The following is a 22,020-nucleotide window of genomic DNA, read 5'->3' as shown; positions in this document are numbered from 1 at the left end:
CAGCAAGCCCCTCTGAAATTGTCACTAGACATCAGAATGACGTCACATGATTGACAGGTGGATATGATGGCCCTGCCCACCTCTCAGATTGGTCTGCAGGTTCAGGGTGGGAAAAGTCCATTTCCGGACTCCTGCCGTATACGCTGTGGTTTTAAGGTAATCAAGTCAATCTGCTTGCAAGTGATAGCATTAGCAAAACCTTTCAACAGGCATCCCAAACCCATTGCCCAGAATCAAGGCAAAAACATATTTCATGCAGATCTTATGGATTTCTCTTTCTTCATAAGCTTTGAATGTTGACTGATTTTATTAGTAATTGCCTTTTTGGGTGTGTTTTCTGCCTCTGCAATTTCCCCCCCTGAGATTCCTTGTTTTGAGACGGGTCAATAGAAAGCATCACAAGTTTTGCAAAGATAGCTTGAGGAATTGCCTGAGAACCCCTTCAGGCTTTTAGTCAGCCCCCAGGCTTACGTCTCACATGTCCCTCCAGAGACTGTCCATTGCCTTAACATTTTATCCAGGAGGAATTCAGAAGTTTCTTAGCATATACTGTGGGTGGGTGTTGTTCCTTTTCGTATCTTCGGTAAACAAGCCAGCTGTTTTTGCTGTCATTGTTCTCCTGTACCTCCATTTCAAAGAACAAATAAATTAGTTGGAGGTAGATGACCCAAAATATGATCACATGAAATTAAAATTCTTTTAAAAGAAGGCTTAAAGACGAACCTGTATATCCTTCAGGATAAATCAAAGTACACTAACAATTCATCCAACAAACCCCCAATGCAGCACAATCCAGTAGTTGCCTCATAGCTTTTGCAGAGGGAATGCCCATTATGTTCCATGCACACCCGTAATAACCAGACTTTGTACTTCAACTCATTTGAGGAATGAAGTTTTAGGTGATTGTTCTGACATAGGTGTTTGTTTGTTTTTAAAAAAGAGGGAAAGAATCATTTCCATAAGTTTTAAAGCACATCATCACATTTCACAGATATATGTGAAATGACACTCTCCTTCCTTCATGTCACAATCATAAGTAGTCTGCTGCTACCCTCTGGAGCCATTCCTGTGTTATCGGTGTAATATTTTTGTTAGCGATTGAATCAGTGGAAACGTATAGCAACCGTTTGTTATTTCGCAGAAGTGCCTTGATCCTATTTTGTTTTTATATGGAAAAATGACCTGGGCTGCATACATCCATCCTTTAGAGTACTTTTTCTGTTAGAGATCAAATCGCCGTTGTAAGTATCACTGCCATTAGTTATCACTGCTAGATTTCTTAGCTTACAGTTTATTTTCCACTCATGAAATTGCCAGTCTGGGCTCCCCCATAACAATCAATTCTAGCCAAAGTACTATGTACTTTGGTGGATGTTTTAGAATATATTCTTTATGGGAGAGCTCTCTTTCTCTCTCTTTTGCAAATGTAATCAGATTTAGCTATCACATACCCATAGCTCCATTTTATTGTGTTACTTTGGCTTTTCTCTCTTGCCGTCATTTACCAAAAATGATAGGCCACACATGTTCTGCTACTCTATATTGCTGAAATATGCTTCAGTTCTGCCTTCCTCTATTGCCACTTTTTACTATTATTTTACAGATTTAATCTTCAGTATTTATAACTGGGGTTATTTGTTGCATTAATACATTCACTGACAAATCTGGTGTTGGTGGGTTTATTTAGAAGAAAATGGAACTATGTTGCACCGAATCCTGTAATGGTGTATGTCAGGAATCAATATAAATATATAGAGAAGATGGATCCCAATGTTTCATCACACTGTAGTGTCAAACCAAGAAATGTAACTGGGACAATGATAAGGAGATGAAGGAGTGAGGCTGTGCAGGTAGTGGGTGGTTGAGTTGTCAATGAATTTTATGGGATATAAAGGAAAAGCCTGCATTCTGGGACACAGTTGAATGTGGGCAAATCCTGGCCTTCAGGTGTTGGAGGTGCAGTGTGTTTCTGTGAAATGTAAGCAATCTCTTCTGACTTCCCTTTCCACCATCTTGTAATCATGAAAAAGAAATGTTCATATTTCGTAACATATTTCCGGAGGCCTCTATGTCATGAACAGGGGTGGGGTTTACAGTTCTGTATCTGCTGGTCTTTTGACAGCGCTGATGTAACTCAAACTTGGACCGCTGCAGTTCGGCTTTTGTTAACCTTATATGACCTCGGCCCAGTTGGGTGGTTTGTGAGAATAACATTATTGTTTTCTATCCTCCTGACAGCTGTAATGGATATCATGACCTACAGTACTGCTACAGTTATTCAATGCCCATCGTCAAGTAGCCATTTGCATGCCCCCAGAGGTATTGTAATTGGTCTGTCTTGTAGTATCACATTAATTTTGATGTGTCCCTTTCTTCTTTCTAGATATATATATTTAGGAATTCAGTGGGGCTTGTGTTTGCAGCTGAACAAAGCATATTGTTTTGCTGTTTTTTAAAGTTTATTCAATTGTGTTGTTGGCTCTAACCGTTTTTGGAATCTTTTTGTTTTTGGTGTTACTGAGGAGCCACGTATCTGTATAGTTCTACTTTAAACATTGCAATGCTGTGTTCTTCCTCCGTTGACCTTTAGTTGCATAGTGTAATAGTAAAGGGCGACCTAGCCTAAAACTGATAATGCTGGGCCCACCACATAACATGGTTATTTGTGGTATAAATAGTATTTTATTTTCCATCTGCCATGCACCTAATCATGATACTTTTGGTCGCAGGGCACAGACTCCTAAGCAACATTGCGTAAATTAGTGAGGTATTTCATTGATAGGATTACCCAGTGCTATTTTTCCTAGAAAAAGGGGCACCAGAGCTCACCATGAATTTCTCTCCTATTCTCTTAAAATGGACATTGTGCCCACCTGAGAGGTGCGAAAACTGAGCTCTGGCTGGGGGGGGTGAGCTCTGGGATTACTTCACATACCTCTGAGAGATGTTCGGAGAATAGTTTTTCCTTTAAAATGTATTTGCCTGTGTATTTACTGTATAATCTATTAGTACTATTAAGCATGGCCTTCTATCCCCTACCCCACCATGTAATATAGAGCTATATTGGTAGGGAGACAGGATGAGAAATCTAACAAGGAATCTAACCATCTTTACCTCGCTAAAGCACAGTTCAAGGGAATACACATTTTAGCACATCAGATCAGACCCTAACTCCAAAACAATTACCTCCCAAAACCCCAGAGTATCACTGATATAATGGCCTGGGTTCAAAAGCATTGTTGTTAAGTGTGTTAAATATTGCTGATACTCGCAAGAAACCTGACTGGCTTGTGTAGTTGGAAAAATGAGTGAAGAATATTGCAGAGTTTGCAATAAAGCTCAATTAATGTGAAATTCCCCACCATCTCTTCTCAGGAGCTGTATTTAATTTCAGTATCCAATCCAATGGCATCTATAATTGCAAGCTTTTACTGAAATGGGATAATTCATTTATCTACTTGTTTGCATGCTTAATTGTTGTGACTTCCAGTCTTTCCATACCAGTACTGTATTAGGTTTCAGAGCCATTAAGATTTCCTTCGTTTTGTGGAAGACGTAACTGAGGTAATGGAGTAAGCTATGTTTTCTGTGTTTGAAAGCTGTTAATGAAAGTCCTATCGTTAATGGTGGCCAAAAAATGTGCCTGTTTTAGGGTATATTTCATGAAAGAAGTTAAGGGGAAAGTAGAGAAAAATGATTGTAGGGGTAGCTTTAGACCACTAGATAATACCAGCAGATGGTGCTGCCACCTTAAGAATCAAACAGAGAGAGAGAGAGAGAGAGAGAGAGAGAAGAATTACTTTTTTCCAATTAAAACACATTTGAAAACTTAGACATGCCTATCACTTGTCTAAATGTACATGCAAGCACATAAATATTTATATTATGCCACATGTAAGTAAATCTTGGGCTGAGCCAAAAAGGGCCATTTTTTCACTGAAAACAAAGAAACACATCAAATAGGTAATGTAACATGGGGTAGATCTGGCTGTAATCTTCATCACCGGTGCTTTTTCTGGGGGGGGGTGTGCAGGGGTACGCATACCCCTAAACATTTTGTGAATCTAAGTTTGGCCTCATTGAGGGGCAGTATTTCAATATGAGTAGGAAAATGAGAGTATCCCTAAACATTTTTTTTAGAACAAAAGCACTGATCATCATCATCATAAAAATAAAAAACAACCTGACCCTATCTCCTTAATTTTGGGTTCCAGGAGCCAACACACATATAAAGGGGAAGTACATTGGTTCTAGAATGTGCTGAGGCAAACATCAATGCTACTTCACCGGAAGCTGCTTCAAATAAAATACTTTAACAACACTTTTCAGGAGATGCTCAGGCTTTGAGGAACATATGTGGGAAGAAATTACCATAACCACGGGGGGGGGGGGCGGATCATAGATCCCTCTACTTATGGCGCACAGATGACATATAATTTGGCCTCGGAAATCATGAAAGGATGCTGTGAATACTGGCAAATAAAAAGTAGCAGAATTGAAAAAAAAGGGTATTAAAAGCCTAGATGCTCACCTGGGAAGAATAATAGAATCGTAGAGTTGGAAGGGACCATGAGAGCCATCCAGTTCACCCCCTGCAATGCAGGAATATTTTTGCCCAATGTGGGGCTTGAACGCACGACCCTGAGATTAAAAGTCTCATGCTCTACCAACTGAGCTATCCCAGACAAGAGATGCAGGTTATTACATATCACACATTGTGCAACAAACCCAGGTTTGTCCCAATGCATTATTGATAGACAGCCGCAGATTCCAGCTCATGTACCCTGTTCGGTGTACATATTTGCAAAGACCTGCTTACAGCATTCATATTTTACAGGTTTGGGTGTACATACAATATGGCTTTTAAAAAAATGTGTGAAGTGGCCCTTAGCTTTTTTAGCATAAAACTACACTCGGTGCCAAAATAATAAGGAATGATTTTGCGAAGCTAAATAAATAAAGTCAGTAAGATATAGATTGCCCCCAAGAGCTGATACAGTAATATAATTGGATTATCTCACAGATCTTCCTAACAGTGAATTTCTGCTCATTTTACTGCTAAAAAGATCCAGACATTTCATTACTGGTTTGAAATGAAAACACAGTGGAGTTGTAGATTGAAACCCATAAGTGAATCACACCCAATGTAACAGGGGTAGCCCATTCTGCTTTGCCGCCTGATGCAAAACAAGAAGGTGCCATCCCTGCCACTGAAGCATCATGTACTGGGGTTTGCGTGGCAGCAGCTTCTGGTGAGATCTTGTGAGCAATTGTGAGAGTTCCAGAAGATCTTGCTGGAAGACACTTCTGCCACTTCTTCAGCGGCAGGCATAGGCGCCACCCCTCAGGATTCCGCCACCTGAGACAGCTGCATCAGTCCACCTCATGCATGGGCCGGCCCTGCACTCTTAAGGTGGATTTTTCTGTTTTTTCAGTTTCTTAGATTGTTGTTAAAGAGAGGGAGAAAGGCAAGGAGAAAGACAGAAAGAGATAAAAGAGAGCATGGGGAGAAAAAAAAGAAAGGCAGGCAGGTGTACATAGTAAAAAATGAAAATCAGTCGTGTGTGTCCTGTTTCAGGCAAGGATTAAAGGTAGCTCCTGAGTCCGAAAGGTTTAGAGGGGTACATCTTAAAATATGCATCAAAAATTTGTCTGCATCTGTGGTCTCAATGCCTACTGGTATGTTCTCCCAAGCTAGTCGCACATCCTGCACAGTAAGTTAACTCCATTGTCCAGGGTAGAATTATTTCAGTCTCTGATAGTAAGAAAGGAGTTTTGAGCTGGACTCCAGATTTATAGCTAAGTGCTATAGAGAAGTATCCATGTGTGTATTGCTGGACCCTTTCCCTCTCTACTAAATAACTTTAGTTTCCTGTCAAATACATTGTATACAATAAACAGAAGGCTTCTAAATCCAGGCAAACAGAACAATCACCAAGGGCCCTATTCTCTCTCTCCCTCTTTCCCCTCTTTCTTTTTTTCTTTTTGGCAACAAGGTACTTGTATATATCTTCATTTATGCTCGCCCACATAAACTTGGTTAGGCTGGGTGAGCATAAATAGTTAACGACACCAGGTACAAGTAACTGGTGGATTGTAGGTGATTCCATTTTAAATATGATCCACCTGTGAGCATGTTGGAGGCTTCACTGACCTTAACGTGATAGATCGTTGTGCAGTCTGTTTAGCCACAAAGGTGCAACCTCCATTAGTGTCTAGCAGACAACAGCAGCAGGACAGATCACTAGTACAGTTTGACAGAACTACATAATCGCAGCCCATTCCCACTAATGCTTCTGACGCTGCAACTCCTTGCTTCCATGTCTCCTGTAGCTGGTGTCAAAACCTTCTCTCAGGCAACAAGACAAAGGGCAGAGGATGTCTTTCTTAACTATATATTAAGAGAAGGACACTTTGTGTATCTCAGTTCAAAAAACCCAAATACAGTATGCAGGTGCAAATAATCTTAACCCTACAGCTTAGTCTGAGACTGTTAAGCTTTAAGAAGGAATAATAATAATAGCAATAATTTTATTATTAAATAAATACATTAAAGACAGGTTTGAAAACTTACATTTACAAAAGAGTCTTGGAAAAGAGCCATGGTGCCATTCATTTAAAAAAATCTATTTTAGATTAAGAACAAATATTTGCCTGAATTTAAGGATATGATTTAGATATGCACACACTTAATGAGAAATACGGTATTGTTGAGTCTTATTGAGATGCTCTTGATGACCTTGGAAAGCCCTCATATATTTTCTCTGGAGAAATATATATTTTCTCCCAACATTGGCTGTGAATTTGTGCATCGTAGAGCACCTTAAGAAATGTAGCTAACCCTCTTAAAATACAGAATTGGGTATCTCAAATTCCACCCAAAAGACAAACCTTTCCATACTGCAAGTTTAGGGAAAGACAGAGAGGAAAATACTTTATAGTAGGATTGTTAACTCCTTCTTGAGGGTCCCTGCTTCTAGTCATATTTGTGACCTTCAGATTTTCCTTCCTGTTGGACAATCTAGGAAAAACTTTTTAACCAATTGCTATATAGAGACCTATTGAGAGATTGGAAACTCATTGTGGAATCAATTGAATTTTTATTTTTATTTAGTTTACTGGTTGCTTGGTTGGTTTTTCTGAAAATATCTTGTGCTTTTGGGAAAATCAGAAATTGGACCTGATTTACGGCCTAACTAATTGTAGGGTGCACAGCAGTGCTTTCATTCCTCTAGGGATGTTTTCATCCTTTGCCATCAGTTACTGAAGAAGAAGAATGAAAAGGTTGTAATGAATTTAAAACATAGGGTAACGTAGGGTAGGCTTTTTCCAGATCACTAAGTTTTCTCTTTATTTCAGCCTTTAGCAGTAAGCACCCAGTCCTGCTCTTCCCTTCATAATAACTGCAGAATAAACTAATTTGGCAACCCAGAATGCTTCTTTGTTGGTGACTGCGCAGAGTACAGAACTGAAACTGAACAGTAGAACAAGCGAAAGTCCAATGGGTGGAGTCTAACTGTAGCTCATAATACAAAGTTCTAATATTTAACTTTTCAGGTTTAATATTATGTTACTAGGCAGGCAGCCCCCCCCCAGTAATTATAGGGTGATTGTGGTCATGGAAAATCAAATAAAGTCCTGAGTGTGCAGATGTTTTTGGGCTCTTCCAAATGAGGCTGTTATTGCAGACCCTCCAGGTGTCCCTATTTTCCAGGAACACACCTGGATTTACAGAAGCCATCTTAGTTTCTGATTTGATCCCACAATGTCCTGCTTTCCCTTAGGACATTCCTATTTGGAGAAATGTTGGAGGGTATGGTAGGATGTGCTTATTTTTATCGGAGAAAGGTTGGAGGGTATGCTATTGTACCCTTGCCCTGCCTTTGCTGCCTGAAGCAGTCGGCATATTCTGCCTAATGGTAGAGCTGGTCTTGTTCTACCTAATGGTAGAGCTGAAACTTTCTGTTCCATTTTAATAGTACTAATGTGTGAGTGGGTGGATGGCTGTAGAATTTTCATCCACAGAATTTAATCATAACATTTTTATACCACAGCAGCATGGACATGTATGGATTGTCAAGCTGACAGAGAAAAATGCCCCCTGATATCTTTGAAAGCTTTCATTGGACAGTTTGCCAATAGCACTTTAATGACTTGAATAAACAGACAGTGATTCATAAACTAGGAAGTCAGCACTGTAGAAAGGCCTGAAAAGGCAAAATGAAGGAATCAGAGGACAAAAGTCCCAAAATATGCATGGTTCAATAAGGCCATAAAAGTGCCAGAGTGGAAATTGTGCTTGATTCTAATTTCCTACAAATTAGCAGTTGATGTTTAGTGTGGGCATATGTGAGTTAGAAAGCAGAGTGATGGCTGCATTCTTGAGCACCCAGATTTATGTCTCTACCTATAGGGGCATAATATGTAGGCCAATCCAACTATGCTGCAAAATGTCATTTGTGTACATTTTTGGCAACCTGCAACTGGTGCTCTGCACCTGGCACCATCATTTCTGCATGTGCACAACTGTTTCTCACATTTTAGATCGTTTGCTGGAGTACTGGGGAAAGAGAATTTTGGCTGCTTAGTCCATGAGTAGGCAAACTAAGGCCCGGGGGCTGGATCCGGCCCAATCGTCTTCTAAATCTGGCCCACGGACGGTCTGGGAATCAGCGTGTTTTTACATGAGTAGAATGTGTCCTTTTACTTAAAATGCATCTCTGGGTTATTTGTGGGGCATAGGAATTTGTTCTCTTTTTTCTCTCTCTCCAAAATATAGCCCGGCTCCCCACAAGGTCTGAGGGACAGTGGACCGGCCCCCTGCTGAAAACGTTTGCTGACCCCTGGCCTAGTCATTGATATAATGAACATTGTGGGGAAAAGGTCATTTTATTGTTTGTTTAACTGATTGCAACAGCCAACCCTGCGTATGAGCAGAAAGGTCTTCCTTCCCTTGGGGAAGAACATCCAGGGTTTACAAGGACCTACCACTGGAAGAGGAACTAAAATAATGTGCAGAGAGAATAATGTGCAGAGGGAGTAATGTGCAGCATTTGGGATCCTGATCAGGGTTGCTTCAGGTTTGAGGGGGCCCTCAACAAGGTGCTGCCTATGGGACCCCTATTAAGTTGGTGGAAACTATGGCTTTGGGCCATAGTTGGATGGAAACTATGGCCTTGGGCTTACCTGGTGGCTATGCGCCACCATTTAAAATTTCCCACAGTGCCTGAGAGCACCACTCGAGGAAGCTCATGGTACTTATCAGTGCCCATGGGCTTTTCTAGGGTACAGATCCCCTAGAGTTCTCCAAGGATTCTGGGGCTGATACCAGCCCCAGCCCTGAGCCAGCAGTATACATTATGCTTTGCAAAATTTCAGCAGTGAGACAGCAAATGGAGAAGTGAGGAAGGAGGTGAGCCAGACATAGAAATGCAGCAAGAGAAAGTGGAACTGAGGCAAATTATGGCAATGAGAGATTAAGTTAGAGGCCTAAAGGCAAAATAAAAACTGACAAATTACTGTGGCCAGATGGCATCTACCTGATAGTTCTCAAATAACTCAAATGTGGCTAGAAATTAGCCAAGGTAGCACCATTTTTTAAATTGGGGGTGGGGGGAGGATCCTGGAAATTACAGACTGGTTAGCTTAATATTTATCACAGGAAAATTTTAGTATTTTTAAAGATAAAATAACCAAGTATATGGAAGAACAAGTGTTACTGAAGTATCCTGCAAGGTCAGGATCTGTCTCAGGAAGCAATTAGAGTTCTTTGACAGTGTCAACAAACATATAGACAGAAGTGATTGGGTTGACATTGTGTGCTTGGACTTTCAAAAACGTTTCAACAAAGTACCTTATCAGTAAGCTTAGTAGTCAAGGAATAAGATTAGAGGTGAATCAGGAATTGGATAAGTTTCAGGAAGCACAGAGCAGGAATAAATGGACAGATGAAGAAAGTGGAATCCCCCCAAGGATCAATATTGGGACATATGCTTTTTTAATTTGACCATAAATGATCTACAGATAGGAGTGAACAGTGAGGCGGCAAAGTTTCCTGATGATACTAAATTGCTCAGGACAATTTAAAAAAAAAAGGGGGGGGATTTTGAAGAGCTCCAAAAGGACCTCTCCAAACTGAATGAATGGGTGGTCAATTGACAAGTGCAATTCAACGAAAAATAGTGTAAAGCGATGCATGTTGGGACATTTTTTATTATTTATTTATTTATTTATTTTACATATACGCTCATGGGATCTGGTGACTGACCAGGTGCAAGACTTTGGGTGTCATAGTGGATAGCTTGATGAAGATGTTGGCCCAGTATGTGGCAGCTGTGAAAAGGGCAAATTCCATGTTAGGAATCCTTAGGGAAGGAGTTGACAATAAAACTGCCAATATAATAATGCTGTTCTGCAAAACTATGATGCGACTACATTTGGAATACTGTGTACAGTTCTGGTCCCCTCACCTTGTTTTCCGATCTGAGAGTGATATTTTCAAACCTTCTGACATTTAAGTGCAACAACCAATGTTCCTAGTTTTTCTCATTGGGAAAAGAAATTCACAGATTCTTGCATCAATCCTAAACAAGTCTGCAAACCTTCCCTTTCATTCAGATTGACTGTTTTAGAGAACAAACACTTTATATCATGACCCTGTATTTCTGATAATCAATTATTTGCTACTTATCTTGCTTCGGAAATGGAAAGAAACTGAAGTATTAATGGCCAATGTATGAACAAATAACTGGAAGGGTTTGTTTTTGTTGTTTTTTAAGGAACTTGCAAGGAATTTTTATCTCTCCAAACAAAAAATTAAATGTTTTGATTTAACTCTCTTTGAGTATATGATAAACTCCAACCCAGACCGACTGAGTGCATTTTTTTTAACTACCTTTGATAAGAAATGCATTACAAACTCATCAGCTCAACTTCCTGTTAACAAAGAGACAGCGGCCGTCTGGATTATTCTAGATCCGCAGTGAAACTGCCATACCACGTATATTCAAAGTAAGGCTGTGTGAGTTTGACAAGGGGCAGATGAATCCAGGAGTTATTGTGCAGGGGTTTAAGTTTATGCGGCAGCTGACGGTTGAAATAATCATCCATACATCGCTCTGAGCTAGCTGGGGAAAGGTTGAAGCTGTATATTTTCAACATATCTAGTCTAATGGTTAATCTGTTGTCTTGTACAGAGGGTGCTGGGTAAAATCACAGCAATAGCTGACAGTTTGGAGGAACCGTTGTGAGTCTTTTCAGATGCCTGATTCACAGAGTCATAAGTAGATAAGTCTAAATAGGCATTGTCATTGAAAAATGGGAAGACAGGCATTGTTTGCCCACGCCTGAATCAAACCGAACTTTGGTCACCAGAAATCTTGATATTTTTTTTTGTGTGTGTGTTTCAGAATTCGTAGCTCATCGTAACCCAGCAAGGCATATTCTCTAAGCATGTTAAATAAGATAATTTTTTTTTGGGGGGGGGGTTGTTGTTAAAGGGGATTAGTGTGCTAGCTCTGTCCCTGTCATTGTTCTTGTTACCCTCCACAAATCAGAGGTGGATGATTACAGGGGGGGCTCCCCACTTCAGTCAGTCTCTGTGCATCTAAGGGAGGTCAATGAGAATAGCGGGTGGAGCTAAGGCACGGATTCTCACTGACCCACCCTCCACCCTTGCATGTTTGTTTAACATGCTCAGAGAATAGCTGAAGGGGGATTTTATGTAAACTGCCAGAAAATAGAAGCCTAGTATTTGCTCTTGTTGGTTCCTCAAGAAGAGGTAAGAAACTGTAAATTGAGGGGAGGGAACAAAATAGTGTCTATGATTAGGATGTGGCAAGAAATAGTGGAAAACACAGCTGTGCTATGTTTCATGGCTCATAATGCTTGAGTAGGATGAGAAATAAATATGAGGTTTTTGCCATTAATGCAGATTAATACTCCATAGGCATCTGGAGACACAGTGATTATTGGATGTTGAACAATTCCAAAGAATATTGATGCTGGCAGTGGGCGAGTCCCTTTTTCTTCCTTTTTTAATCATTTTATTTTAAATGCATTCTTGGCGCTGCTTCCAGGCAAATCATGCAGGAGCTAGTTTCAGCCTTTTGTTTCAAAATGCTGCGCTGGTATTCTGCCTTGTTACATTTAAATTAAAGCTACATAAAGCCCCCCCCCTTTTTTTTTAGTTGTGGCAAGTGCACATTCAAAGGGAATATAGCAGAGAGTGCCACAGGCATGGAAATACCCAATTATCTACATTGGTTACTTTTTAAAAAATGCTTCGGGACTTGATTATCATTAAAATTAACTTGAATGTAGCAAATAAATATCAAGGAAAGAAAATTCCAACGAAAGTCCAGAGTTGTCTTTACATAACTCAAGCTTTAATGACATCGGGTGCCTCTGGAACAAGATTTCTGCAGGCCAAAATTAGTTATAACCAAAATTATGTCCCTCTACATGCATGGATTAGACACCTAGATTAGGACTAGTTTCTTTAGATGTGGGCTGCCGCCAAAGACATTGGCCTTGCATCTTGTTCTCCCCCTCTTCCTGGTAATGGCTAGCGACCCAAAATGTGTGACATGAACTCATTGTGCTCTTGAGTTTCCTTGCCAAGTGGCAGCCAGTAAAATGGAGGAGGGGCGGAGAAACATGCTGGGTGATGAGGTCACATCATGCGTTTTGTCCAGGGTTTAATGTAGCTGTGATCGGACAGCTGCTGTGCATCTCATAAGGTAAAGGTAAGGGACCCCTGACCATTAGGTCCAGTCATGACCGACTCATCTTGCGGCACTCATCTTGCTTTATTGGCCAGCGTACAGCTTCCGGGTCATGTGGCCAGCATGATTAAGCCGCTTCTGACGAACCACAGCAGCGCATGGAAAAGCCGTTTACCTTCCTGCCAGAGTGGTACCTATTTATCTACTTGCACTTTGACGTGCTTTTGAACTGCTAGGTTGGCGGGAGCAGGGACCGAGCAACAGGAGCTCACCCCGTCGTGGGGATTCGAACCGCCGACCTTCTGATCGACAAGTGGTTTAACCCACAGCGCCACCTGCATCCCTGTGCATCTCATACTCCACACCAATAAAAGGCAGTGGTGCGGAGTTGTTGCTACCTCTATAGACTCAACAGCTATCAGCACCAGCCAGCATGACCAGTGGTCAGGCATGATGAAAGTTGTACTCCTAACATTTGGAGGGGACCAGATTGACAACCACTGTGAAAAGGCAAATAGAATGTGTATATTTCTCTATATGGCTACTAGCTATTTATCTTCAAACCTTGCTCATGGGCTTCCCAGAGACATTTAGTTTGCCACCGGTGGAAACAGGTTGTTAGATTAAGTGCAAATTTGTTCTGACCCAGCTGAGCTCTCCTTATAGTCTTCTTGAACCTAGGGAGGGCCATATGTGGTAGGGATGTTCAGTCTTCCCTTGACTGTTCCTGGAAAAGGTTACCTTGGTTTTTCAGCGTTGTTGGGTTCTGCAGCTCCACCAACTCCACCTCTTACACTTTTTACACCTAGCCTACCTGTGCACACTGTCTTTTCACGGTTAGCTTTGCTTTGCCTCTCTGTCCAAGGGTTTTGTATAAACTAGAAAGGGTACATGATAATAGTTATCATTTTCATTGCATTTTAGGTCTTATGCTAGTTGTAGCTTAGCTCCTGGAGTGATCCCTGTTGGTACACTCATATGAAACCAAGATGCCATCTGCATGATTAACTCTTTGCTAGAAATAAAGGTCATGGCTGGCATCCTTGATACTGCCATTCATAAGATAATGCACAAGCAAGTCTTTCAGATAACCTTTAGATGAAACATGTTCACATGCATGTACCCTGAGGAATTACTCCTGGAGCAAGGCTGCAGATGCAAAGTGTTAACGGTGAAAACTTTGATTCCCCCCCCCCTCCTGAATTTGGCGGGCACAGGATTAAGCCATTCATATGGAATTTGTTAAAAAGCAAACCGGAATAACTCTTTCAAGCTTTAATGTATCTGGTGTAGATAGCATGTGATAAGCTTTCTGTGATAGAGACATGTTTCCTGTTTCTAGAAAGCAACTGGTTGACATCTGGGTTCTATGTATACATCCCAATCGGCAATTTACTTGTGAGCTACTTATTTGAATGCAGAACTCTGCATACCTTCCTGTGCATACAAAGATAGGTGCTTATCAGCACACAAGTTCCTTGCGCTCCCTTTTCTTTACCAGTATTATAATATATTTATAATCATAAAAGTTTGCTTTCATTGCTCTGAAATTTCTTCATGTCCTTTATTCGCTTTTTGATGTAGTTGGGATCACTAGTGTAGCATGGCTTTGTACAGGGCTGGCCCACCCATGGGGCAAGGTGAGGAGATTGCCTCAGGCATCAGGAACCAAAGGGGCAGCAGATTCAGACACCAAGGAATAACCCGCTCACTACTGCCACAGCCTGATCTGTTGGATCTTCTGTCTCCTCAACAGCCCTTCCCCTAGCCACCTCTACAGAGGCCTCTTTGCAAATAGGAGGGCTGCTAGTCTCCTCCCACCCTTGTTCCTGATGTGTATTATTATTCACCCGCTTGTTCCTGATGTAGATATATTCACTCACCCCTTCTTCCTTGGTGGGTGGGGGACGGCACCAATTTGTGGTTCGCCTCAGGTGCCCAAATGTATTGAGGGTGGTTAAAATGACAAGGTAATCCTATAAATGCTTACTCCATGGGGCCTCCTCCTCTCAAGCAAATATGTACATACCTATGAGTAAGCCACATTGAATACAGTGGAGTTGTTTTCGGGTAAATGTGTAAGACTATTGCACCTCAAATCACTTTAATATAGAATTATGCACATGCTGTAAGCCACTCATTGTGGCTGGGGAAACCCAGCTAGATGTGCGGAGTATAAATAATAAAATGATGATGATGATTTAAACCATGTCTAAATAACAACGCAACCAAATAAAATAAAATCTAAAATTGTTGTTCCACCAATGAATTTAGCTTATTTATTGGTGATATGGAAGACGGGGGGTCCTTCCTCCCCTTAGAGGTGTCCAGCACTTTCACTACTAGGCTTTTGATGCCATTAGAATACATGTCTCTTCACACAGGCCTGGGGGTGGAATGCTGGGGGAAACTAGCTGAAAACAAAGCTCTTAGTTTGCTACAATAATATGGCTAATTTTAATTGCGTATAGCATTATTTGCATGAAGTATTGTTTTAGGATTTATAGTATTGCTGTTTTCATGTCCCAGTTGTAAACTGCCCTGGGATCCTGGTGGATGAAGGGTGGATTAGCAATGCTGTGCAAGTGTGCATCTTCAAAAGGGGGGGAAATACATTAGCAATAGTCCAGAAACATTAGTAGTTTCCCCACCCCCCACCCCACCCAGCCAGCCTGAAGATGAAGTTGTATAATCCAATACACAAGTCAGGACACCAGGATTCAACATCATTTAGTCCCATTAAATAAAGTTTATTTCATGATTAAGTGCCTGAAAATGTTGTAAATGGAGCTACCTAGCTCTGTTAGCATATTCATAGATGCTTCCCCTGTTATTTTGGGTGAACTGAGAGAATCTGTCTCCTCTGCCATGAAAAGAGAGATAGATAGATAGATAGATAGATAGATAGATAGATAGAGATTTTATCAACATGTGGGAAGTAAAGATTGCATTGAATGCACGTCCTCTAGGTTGGGATTATTGCTTACAGATGATGATAATACAGTGAAATGAACCTCATATATTTATTTTTGCAAAAGTACATTTTTAGAATAAATGAAGCTGACCACACACGTAGGCCAGGATCCAAAAACCTGCACGCTGAATCTTCCATGGTGACTACAAAGCAGCAGAAGAGTCTGTAGTTGTGATGGGGGGGGGGGGGAGGTTCAGAACATGGAGAAAAAGTTTAATGAAAAGCTGGTGAATCCCTTTTCATGCAGTTTGAAGCCTGTGTGGACTTGGGTTCAGAGGCAACTGCTGCAAGCCCAAGGTTGCCACATAAACCTGATACATCAGTGTAGTTTGGGCAGTCTTTTTAATGCACAAAGCATTAATTTGCGCTTTTTCCTTATTGTTTAGAGGTAAAGAATGAAGCTAGACCGAGTTACTCAAACCGCTCAGTTCAGTCCAAGAGCTCATGTACCCATGCAGTAGTTGGCATCAAGTCCACTGATGAAGTCCCGGAACCAGTTACGCTTGTTAATAACCGCAAAGGAGCCCTCCTTCTACCCAGCAATCCCTCACTGCTGCCCCTTAACTCTGCTGAGCATGGAAAAACTTCCTACTGTAGACTGCAAAGGGCATGCAGCCTACCTTCCAAATGCTGCCATTACCCGAACAAAAAGCCGGGGTTGAACCGAGAGCTCTGTAGGTAGCCCCATAAGCCGGATGCATCAGGCAACCGATACTGCTTTGTGCATGGGTTGTGCAATCTGAACATTTTCAATGTGAAAATGACATTACTAATGCTCAGCTAAGTCCTTGCAGATGTGAGTTTCTCCAGATGTAGTGATTAATACCTTAATCGAGATAGCTAGTCAACTAATGGTTTCTGGTTGGTTTTGTGTTTCCTGTTTGGCTGGCTTTGAAATCTTTACCTTTTTCATCAATAAGCTTGGCAAGTGTACAAGTTTGCATTAATGTTTGATTAATCTTGTTAGCTGTTACAACTTACTTTGGGATCAGCAAAGTTGGGTTTTGTTAAAAGCCCCTGTTAACTGTGTTGTTGGTGACATAGATGAGACAATGAAGGTGACAGATTTATTTTTATAAGCGTATTAAAATAACTTAAATAGCTAAAGACCTTGACCACTGCTTCTTTGAAGTCATTTTCTTGAATGTGCTTAAAGTAAGAATTGAGGATAAAAGCCAAGTAAGATGTTGTTTCAGATGTTCGCCTTTGCACAAAGGCCATTAAAATTACCAGCACATCTTAAATCACTTCATGAAACATTGTCTGGAGGTTATGTCATTGGAATAATGTGTATGTATGTGTATATATATATATATATATATATATATATATATATATATGACAATAATCAAAGATTTTAAAACATCCTTGTGACTTTAAAGCTAAACTGCAGTCTAATCATAGTATCTGAAGCCTCATTAGCCATTGTCTGATGCTTCTCCTACACCAAGTCTTCCTCAAAAGATAAAACAGTTTAATGCTGTGCCTATTAGGCAAAAGTAAGCTCTAGGATGTTGCAAGGATGGTACTGTATATTATGTATTACAATCAAAGATATCTAGAAAACCGAGGTCTTGGATTTTACAGGACGGGAGTTCAGATCCTACAATATTCTGTGTCAAATTCCTGAACCTCTGTATTTCAGAATTGATAAAAGGAAGCCTGCATAATTCTGTACATGTATTGATGTTGGTTTATTTTCCAGAATAGTTAAACAAACAAACAAACAACAATAATTTTATCAGTTCAGCAAAAAGGAACACATTTTCATTAAAAGGTAGTTCAATAAATATGCAGTGTTAACAATTAATTGGGCCATCCTAAGTATAGAAAGCTGGTGTAAATTATGTCAGCTTAGGTTAAACTGGCACAATGGATGCCTGATCCAGAGCTAGTTTATGAAGCTCGGGGAGGGGGAAACACCAGAATGAGACCTGCTTGCCTTCAGTGTTTTGCATTCTTCTTAGCTTTGTTCTTGGGACCAGTTTTCTGAACAAGTCCCATTACTCACGACCAATTAAGAGTTCTCCAGACTTCAGAGGTGTGAGAAACTTGAGGTGTGTGTGTTGGGGGGAGGGATCTATAGAACAGGCTTCCTCAACCTCGGCCCTCCAGATGTTTTGAGACTATAATCCCCATCATCCCTGACCACCAATACTGCTAGCTAGGGATCATGGGAGTTGTAGGCCAAAAACATCTGGGGGGCCGAGGCTGAGGAAGCCTGCTATAGAGGAATCCCGATGTCTACCTTTCCAGGGAGGCCAGGCCAAGTGGTTGAGAGCAAGATCTAGTTCATGTAAATTAAAATTTGGTTGTTATTACCCTTTTCGTTTGAAACCATCTGTGTTATTTTAACCAGCAATTTCTATTTTGTCTTGGGATCGACATACTTTAGGAAGCATCCTCTCCCTTATACCCCCCCCCCAAATGATTTACCTAAATAACTGTTATCTCACCTTCCTAGTCTTAAGTATCTAAGATGGCTAAGAAATAAATCGAAATACTAAAAAAACTACTGCCCAATGTGTCAAGTGAATTACTTTGGGATAAGAGGATCAAGAAGAAATTGAGGGAGTTTGCATTCCCCCCTTCCCCTAAACGCTTGCCCAATTCAAACAGATTTAACTCGATGCCCAAACAAGAGAGGAGTTGGAGCAAAGTTCTTGTCTGCAAATGCTTTGTCCCACGCCAAGCAAATCGCAGCACTCTTAATTTAGAGGTTTTTGCATCCTAAATAGTGGTGATGAGATCTCGTTGGATAAAGCTCTGCTCCAAGTCCCATCTGAAAGTCAAGTGCAGGTGGCGAAGGCATGGAGCAAGATGTTTTCAGCGGTGGTGGGACTTAGTTCCTAGGGCTGGCCACGCATCATCTTTGTAAGTGTAGTTAAAATGAATCTGCTTCACCGGGCATTTCAGAGTGCCTGAGTTCAAGGAACCTTGAACTGAAGCGGGCCCTTCCCCAGAGCATCTCCCACAAGTACATCCCATAAGCCCGCCAGATGGTGAGGGTGCTGGTGTTGCCTGTCCCTGCTTTCTTTTTCTTCCTTTAAAACTTGGTGCTTAGTGGAGGAGCACCAGGCCAAGCAGTTGTAGTGACCAGCCTCTGCTTCCCTCTGTAATACCTAACCCCCCCACTTAGCATTAGGCCAAGCTTTTAAAGGTGCAAAAATGGGCATTGCAGTGCCACTGACTCCACCTGCCACTTGCTCCCACTTCTGCCACCTGGTAAACCCGCAGTGGGGCTGCAAGGAAAGTGCCCCTGATGCCCCTGTCCGCCCCTTCTTTTTTTAAAAAAGGTATGTCCTTCACTAAGTAGAGAAGAGACATATTGTGGAAAAGGGAAAGTACAGGTGCTTCAGCTACCTAGTTTGGCTCTTCTCCAATCAGCACCAGCCCTTCAAAATTGTAATAAAAAGGGGGGTTTGTGTGTGTAATGGTGGTTTTTTTAAAATGGTGCCAGCTGCAGTGGGCTCTGCTGTTGGCTTTTCATGGTCTGTAGTAATGTTTAGAAACGTTCGTTTTAATTTTTTTAAAAATTCATTTGCAATCCATATGTGCTGCTCATTGCTTCAGTCAGGAAGCAGTTAATTGGGGGAATCAGTTAATACAGTGGTTCCCAAACCTTCCCCCCTCCCCTACCATGGGCCAGTTGAAAATTGCTGAAGGTCTTGGTGGACCACTTATTTTTCTGCCTCTTGTAGCAATTGTAATGTGCCGTGCTAGATGCTGTATGAATTTTAGCTGCATTTTTCTTCAATTTCTTATGTATTGCGTTGCAATTAGAATTCCCTAGAAGCAGTGAAAATGCAACTCAAGTCAAGTGCTTTTATATACCATTGATTTCAGTGGCAACATAAAACACATGCTTACCGGTAACTCTCTCCCAATCAAACTGATGGTGGTGATGTTTCCTATGTGATCCCTTTTGGCGGGGATCATTTCAGGAAACTAAGCAATTTGACTTTTGCAGTGCTTGTGCCATGCAGAATGGCATTTCCTTGTTTTTGTCTTTTTTGAAAGATGCATTTTATAATTCTGTGGAAATGGATTAGTATTTTAAATCAGATCTACCTTTTAAGTGGGTCATTGTTATATCCACATAGTTCTTTGTTTCTTTTGTTAATTTTCGTCCTGCTCTTTGGCCACAGTTCTCATGGTGATTCATAACATCACTCTCACTTATGTACTTTTTCCTCTTTTTCTTTTAACTTGGAAGCAACTGCTACCTAAGGCTCAGCCACTTCAGTCATATTTAGTCTTATTTTTATTGTTTAGTTACAAGATGGAAATAAACTTGTTTTATTTTGTTTGTGTAAATTTCCCATATGGGACATTGACAGAAAGAAACTCTTTAAACTGGCAGAGCTCCGATCTGCTTAGAGTGATAAATGATAGAGCCTTAAACATTAACGATAGTGGTTAAATACCGTATTTACTCGAATCTAATGCTCACTTTTGGCCAAATTACATTGCGAAAATTAAGGTGTGCATTAGATTTGATGTCACATTTACATTCGCCAGCAAATACTTTTTTTGGTTTCAAGTTTCTGAAAATTGAGGTGCACATTAGATTTGATGGCACATTAGACTTGAGTAAATATGGTACTTACTGCTAGCTTGTTAGGAAACTTGCTGTAATTTTGGGTGAGGTGAAGGCCCTCGTGCAGTAGTGTTAGCCAAAGGCGGTTTTGTTTTTAATAATATTAAGGTGGTTGGCTGTTATTGTTTTACTATTCAGAAGATGATCTTCCACTCAAAGTGCACTTCATCCCCATCAAAAGAACCTCTGCCACAATTCCCATCCTTCGTTATACAGGAAGTTCTACCGTCATTTGGTCTCGTTCCACCTGCTCCTGTGATAACATCCCCTTTTGTGATAAAGGGTGAAGCGATGAGTTCTGAGTTGTGCTGGAGATCAATGCGCAGCCGCAGAGTTTTTATTTATTGCAAGCATTGAATATCAAGACATTGAATGCTGCACATCTCTTCACAAAGACTCTGTGGTCTGGCATTCAAGGAGTCAGAACCGATGGGTATTGGGTTCTTTAATAAAGTGTAGTCTGGTAACGCTCAGTGTTCGGATTCTGAATAGACTTCATCTTTTCGTGTATGCAGCAGGACACTAATTTCCATTTCCCAAAACACAGCTTAACTAAAAGAAAAAAGAAAAAAGGATGATCTTTTATGAAAGCATGTCATAACTTCTTCAGTCAATACCTTGCTTCTCTTTCTTCCTTCTTTTCCTCGTCTTTCAAACTGTTCTATTTTGACTAACACCAGTTTGGTCTTTATTGAACATAGACAAGATAGCAGTGAAGTATCAGTGTGTGAATGGAATTGTGTGTGTGTGTGTTCTTTGGCTATTTCGCCTGTATGACATGTGGCGTTCTGAGCTGATCCTAACCTCATCATGGGTTGCCTGTATTTCCAGTTGAAGATGAGCAGCAGCTGACGACACTCTCGCCCAAAAAGAAGCAGCGAAACGGAGGCATGAGAAATTCGCCCAACTCCTCACCCAAGCTGATGAGGTAAGACTCTAAGCAACTCGCATCTTTATCTCCTCTCCCAACATATCCTCCCCCCCAATAAAATTGGTGGTGGACGGGGTGGGGGTATCATGGCAAGGTGGTGGGGAAAGGAGAAGATTGTTAGATGGTTTCTGAAAGGCTGAAGTATTTATTCTGTCAGCTTGTCAGCAGTTAATGATAGAGCTGGAAAAAAAAAACTGTCATGAAAAACAGTTTGAAAAGCTGTTTGAAAAATACATAGGCTTTAAAGTCTTAGCTGTCACCCTGTCCTGTCCATGTGTAGTTCTTAAACAGCAGTGGCACTAATGATAGCACTAACCAATCAGAAGAACTCATGTGGTTAGTTTGCCTTGGGCAATTCTCTTTTTGTCGGAATCCCTCTGAGTACTGTTTTCTGTACTTAAGGCCATATGTGAGATGTATCATCACAATCAAAAATGAACCTGAATATTACCTTCCTTTTATCCTGTCGATTGAAATCAAATTTCCCCTAATTGATTTTGACTGTGTTTTTTTTTTTAAGGTCTAGTAATCTTTGTACTTGCCAAAGCAAAGTTCGAAACTAATGCAGTTTTACTGAGGCTAAAAGCAATATTAATTATGAAATAAGGGGACTTTTGCTTTTTTAAAAAAAAGACATTATGAAGGCAGGTGGTGAAAACATATTATGGATGTTAGTGGTTTTCCCCTCCCGTGTGTTTTCAGATGTGCAGCATTTGTTTCCAGTAGAGCTCCCCTATAGATTATTTTCGTGGGATGAGCCCTAAGCAAAGGTTTTCTGGAGCTGATATTG

General features: G+C 40.8%; 1 protein-coding gene across 15 annotated transcripts in view; it reads left to right on the top strand.

Annotated features, from left to right (window-relative positions):
- KCNMA1 (potassium calcium-activated channel subfamily M alpha 1) overlaps window positions 1–22,020 on the top strand; it is a 572,902-nt gene that overhangs the window by 467,184 nt on the left and 83,698 nt on the right. For 13 of the 15 annotated variants that reach the window (XM_081864220.1, XM_081864214.1, XM_081864225.1 and 10 more), the window contains one exon: window positions 21,131–21,227. In XM_081864220.1, the coding sequence (XP_081720346.1) occupies window positions 21,131–21,227 (97 nt within the window). Of the gene's footprint in view, window positions 1–16,085; window positions 16,374–21,130; window positions 21,228–22,020 lie in introns of all 15 variants that reach the window. The other 2 variants (XM_081864217.1, XM_081864218.1) reach the window with 1 other exon arrangement.

Source organism: Podarcis erhardii (genome assembly GCF_964252035.2).
Source record: "Podarcis erhardii genome assembly, chromosome: 5".
Lineage (NCBI taxonomy): Eukaryota > Metazoa > Chordata > Lepidosauria > Squamata > Lacertidae > Podarcis > Podarcis erhardii.
Note: the sequence above shows the minus strand (reverse complement) of the source record. Positions and strands in the feature narration are given on the sequence as shown.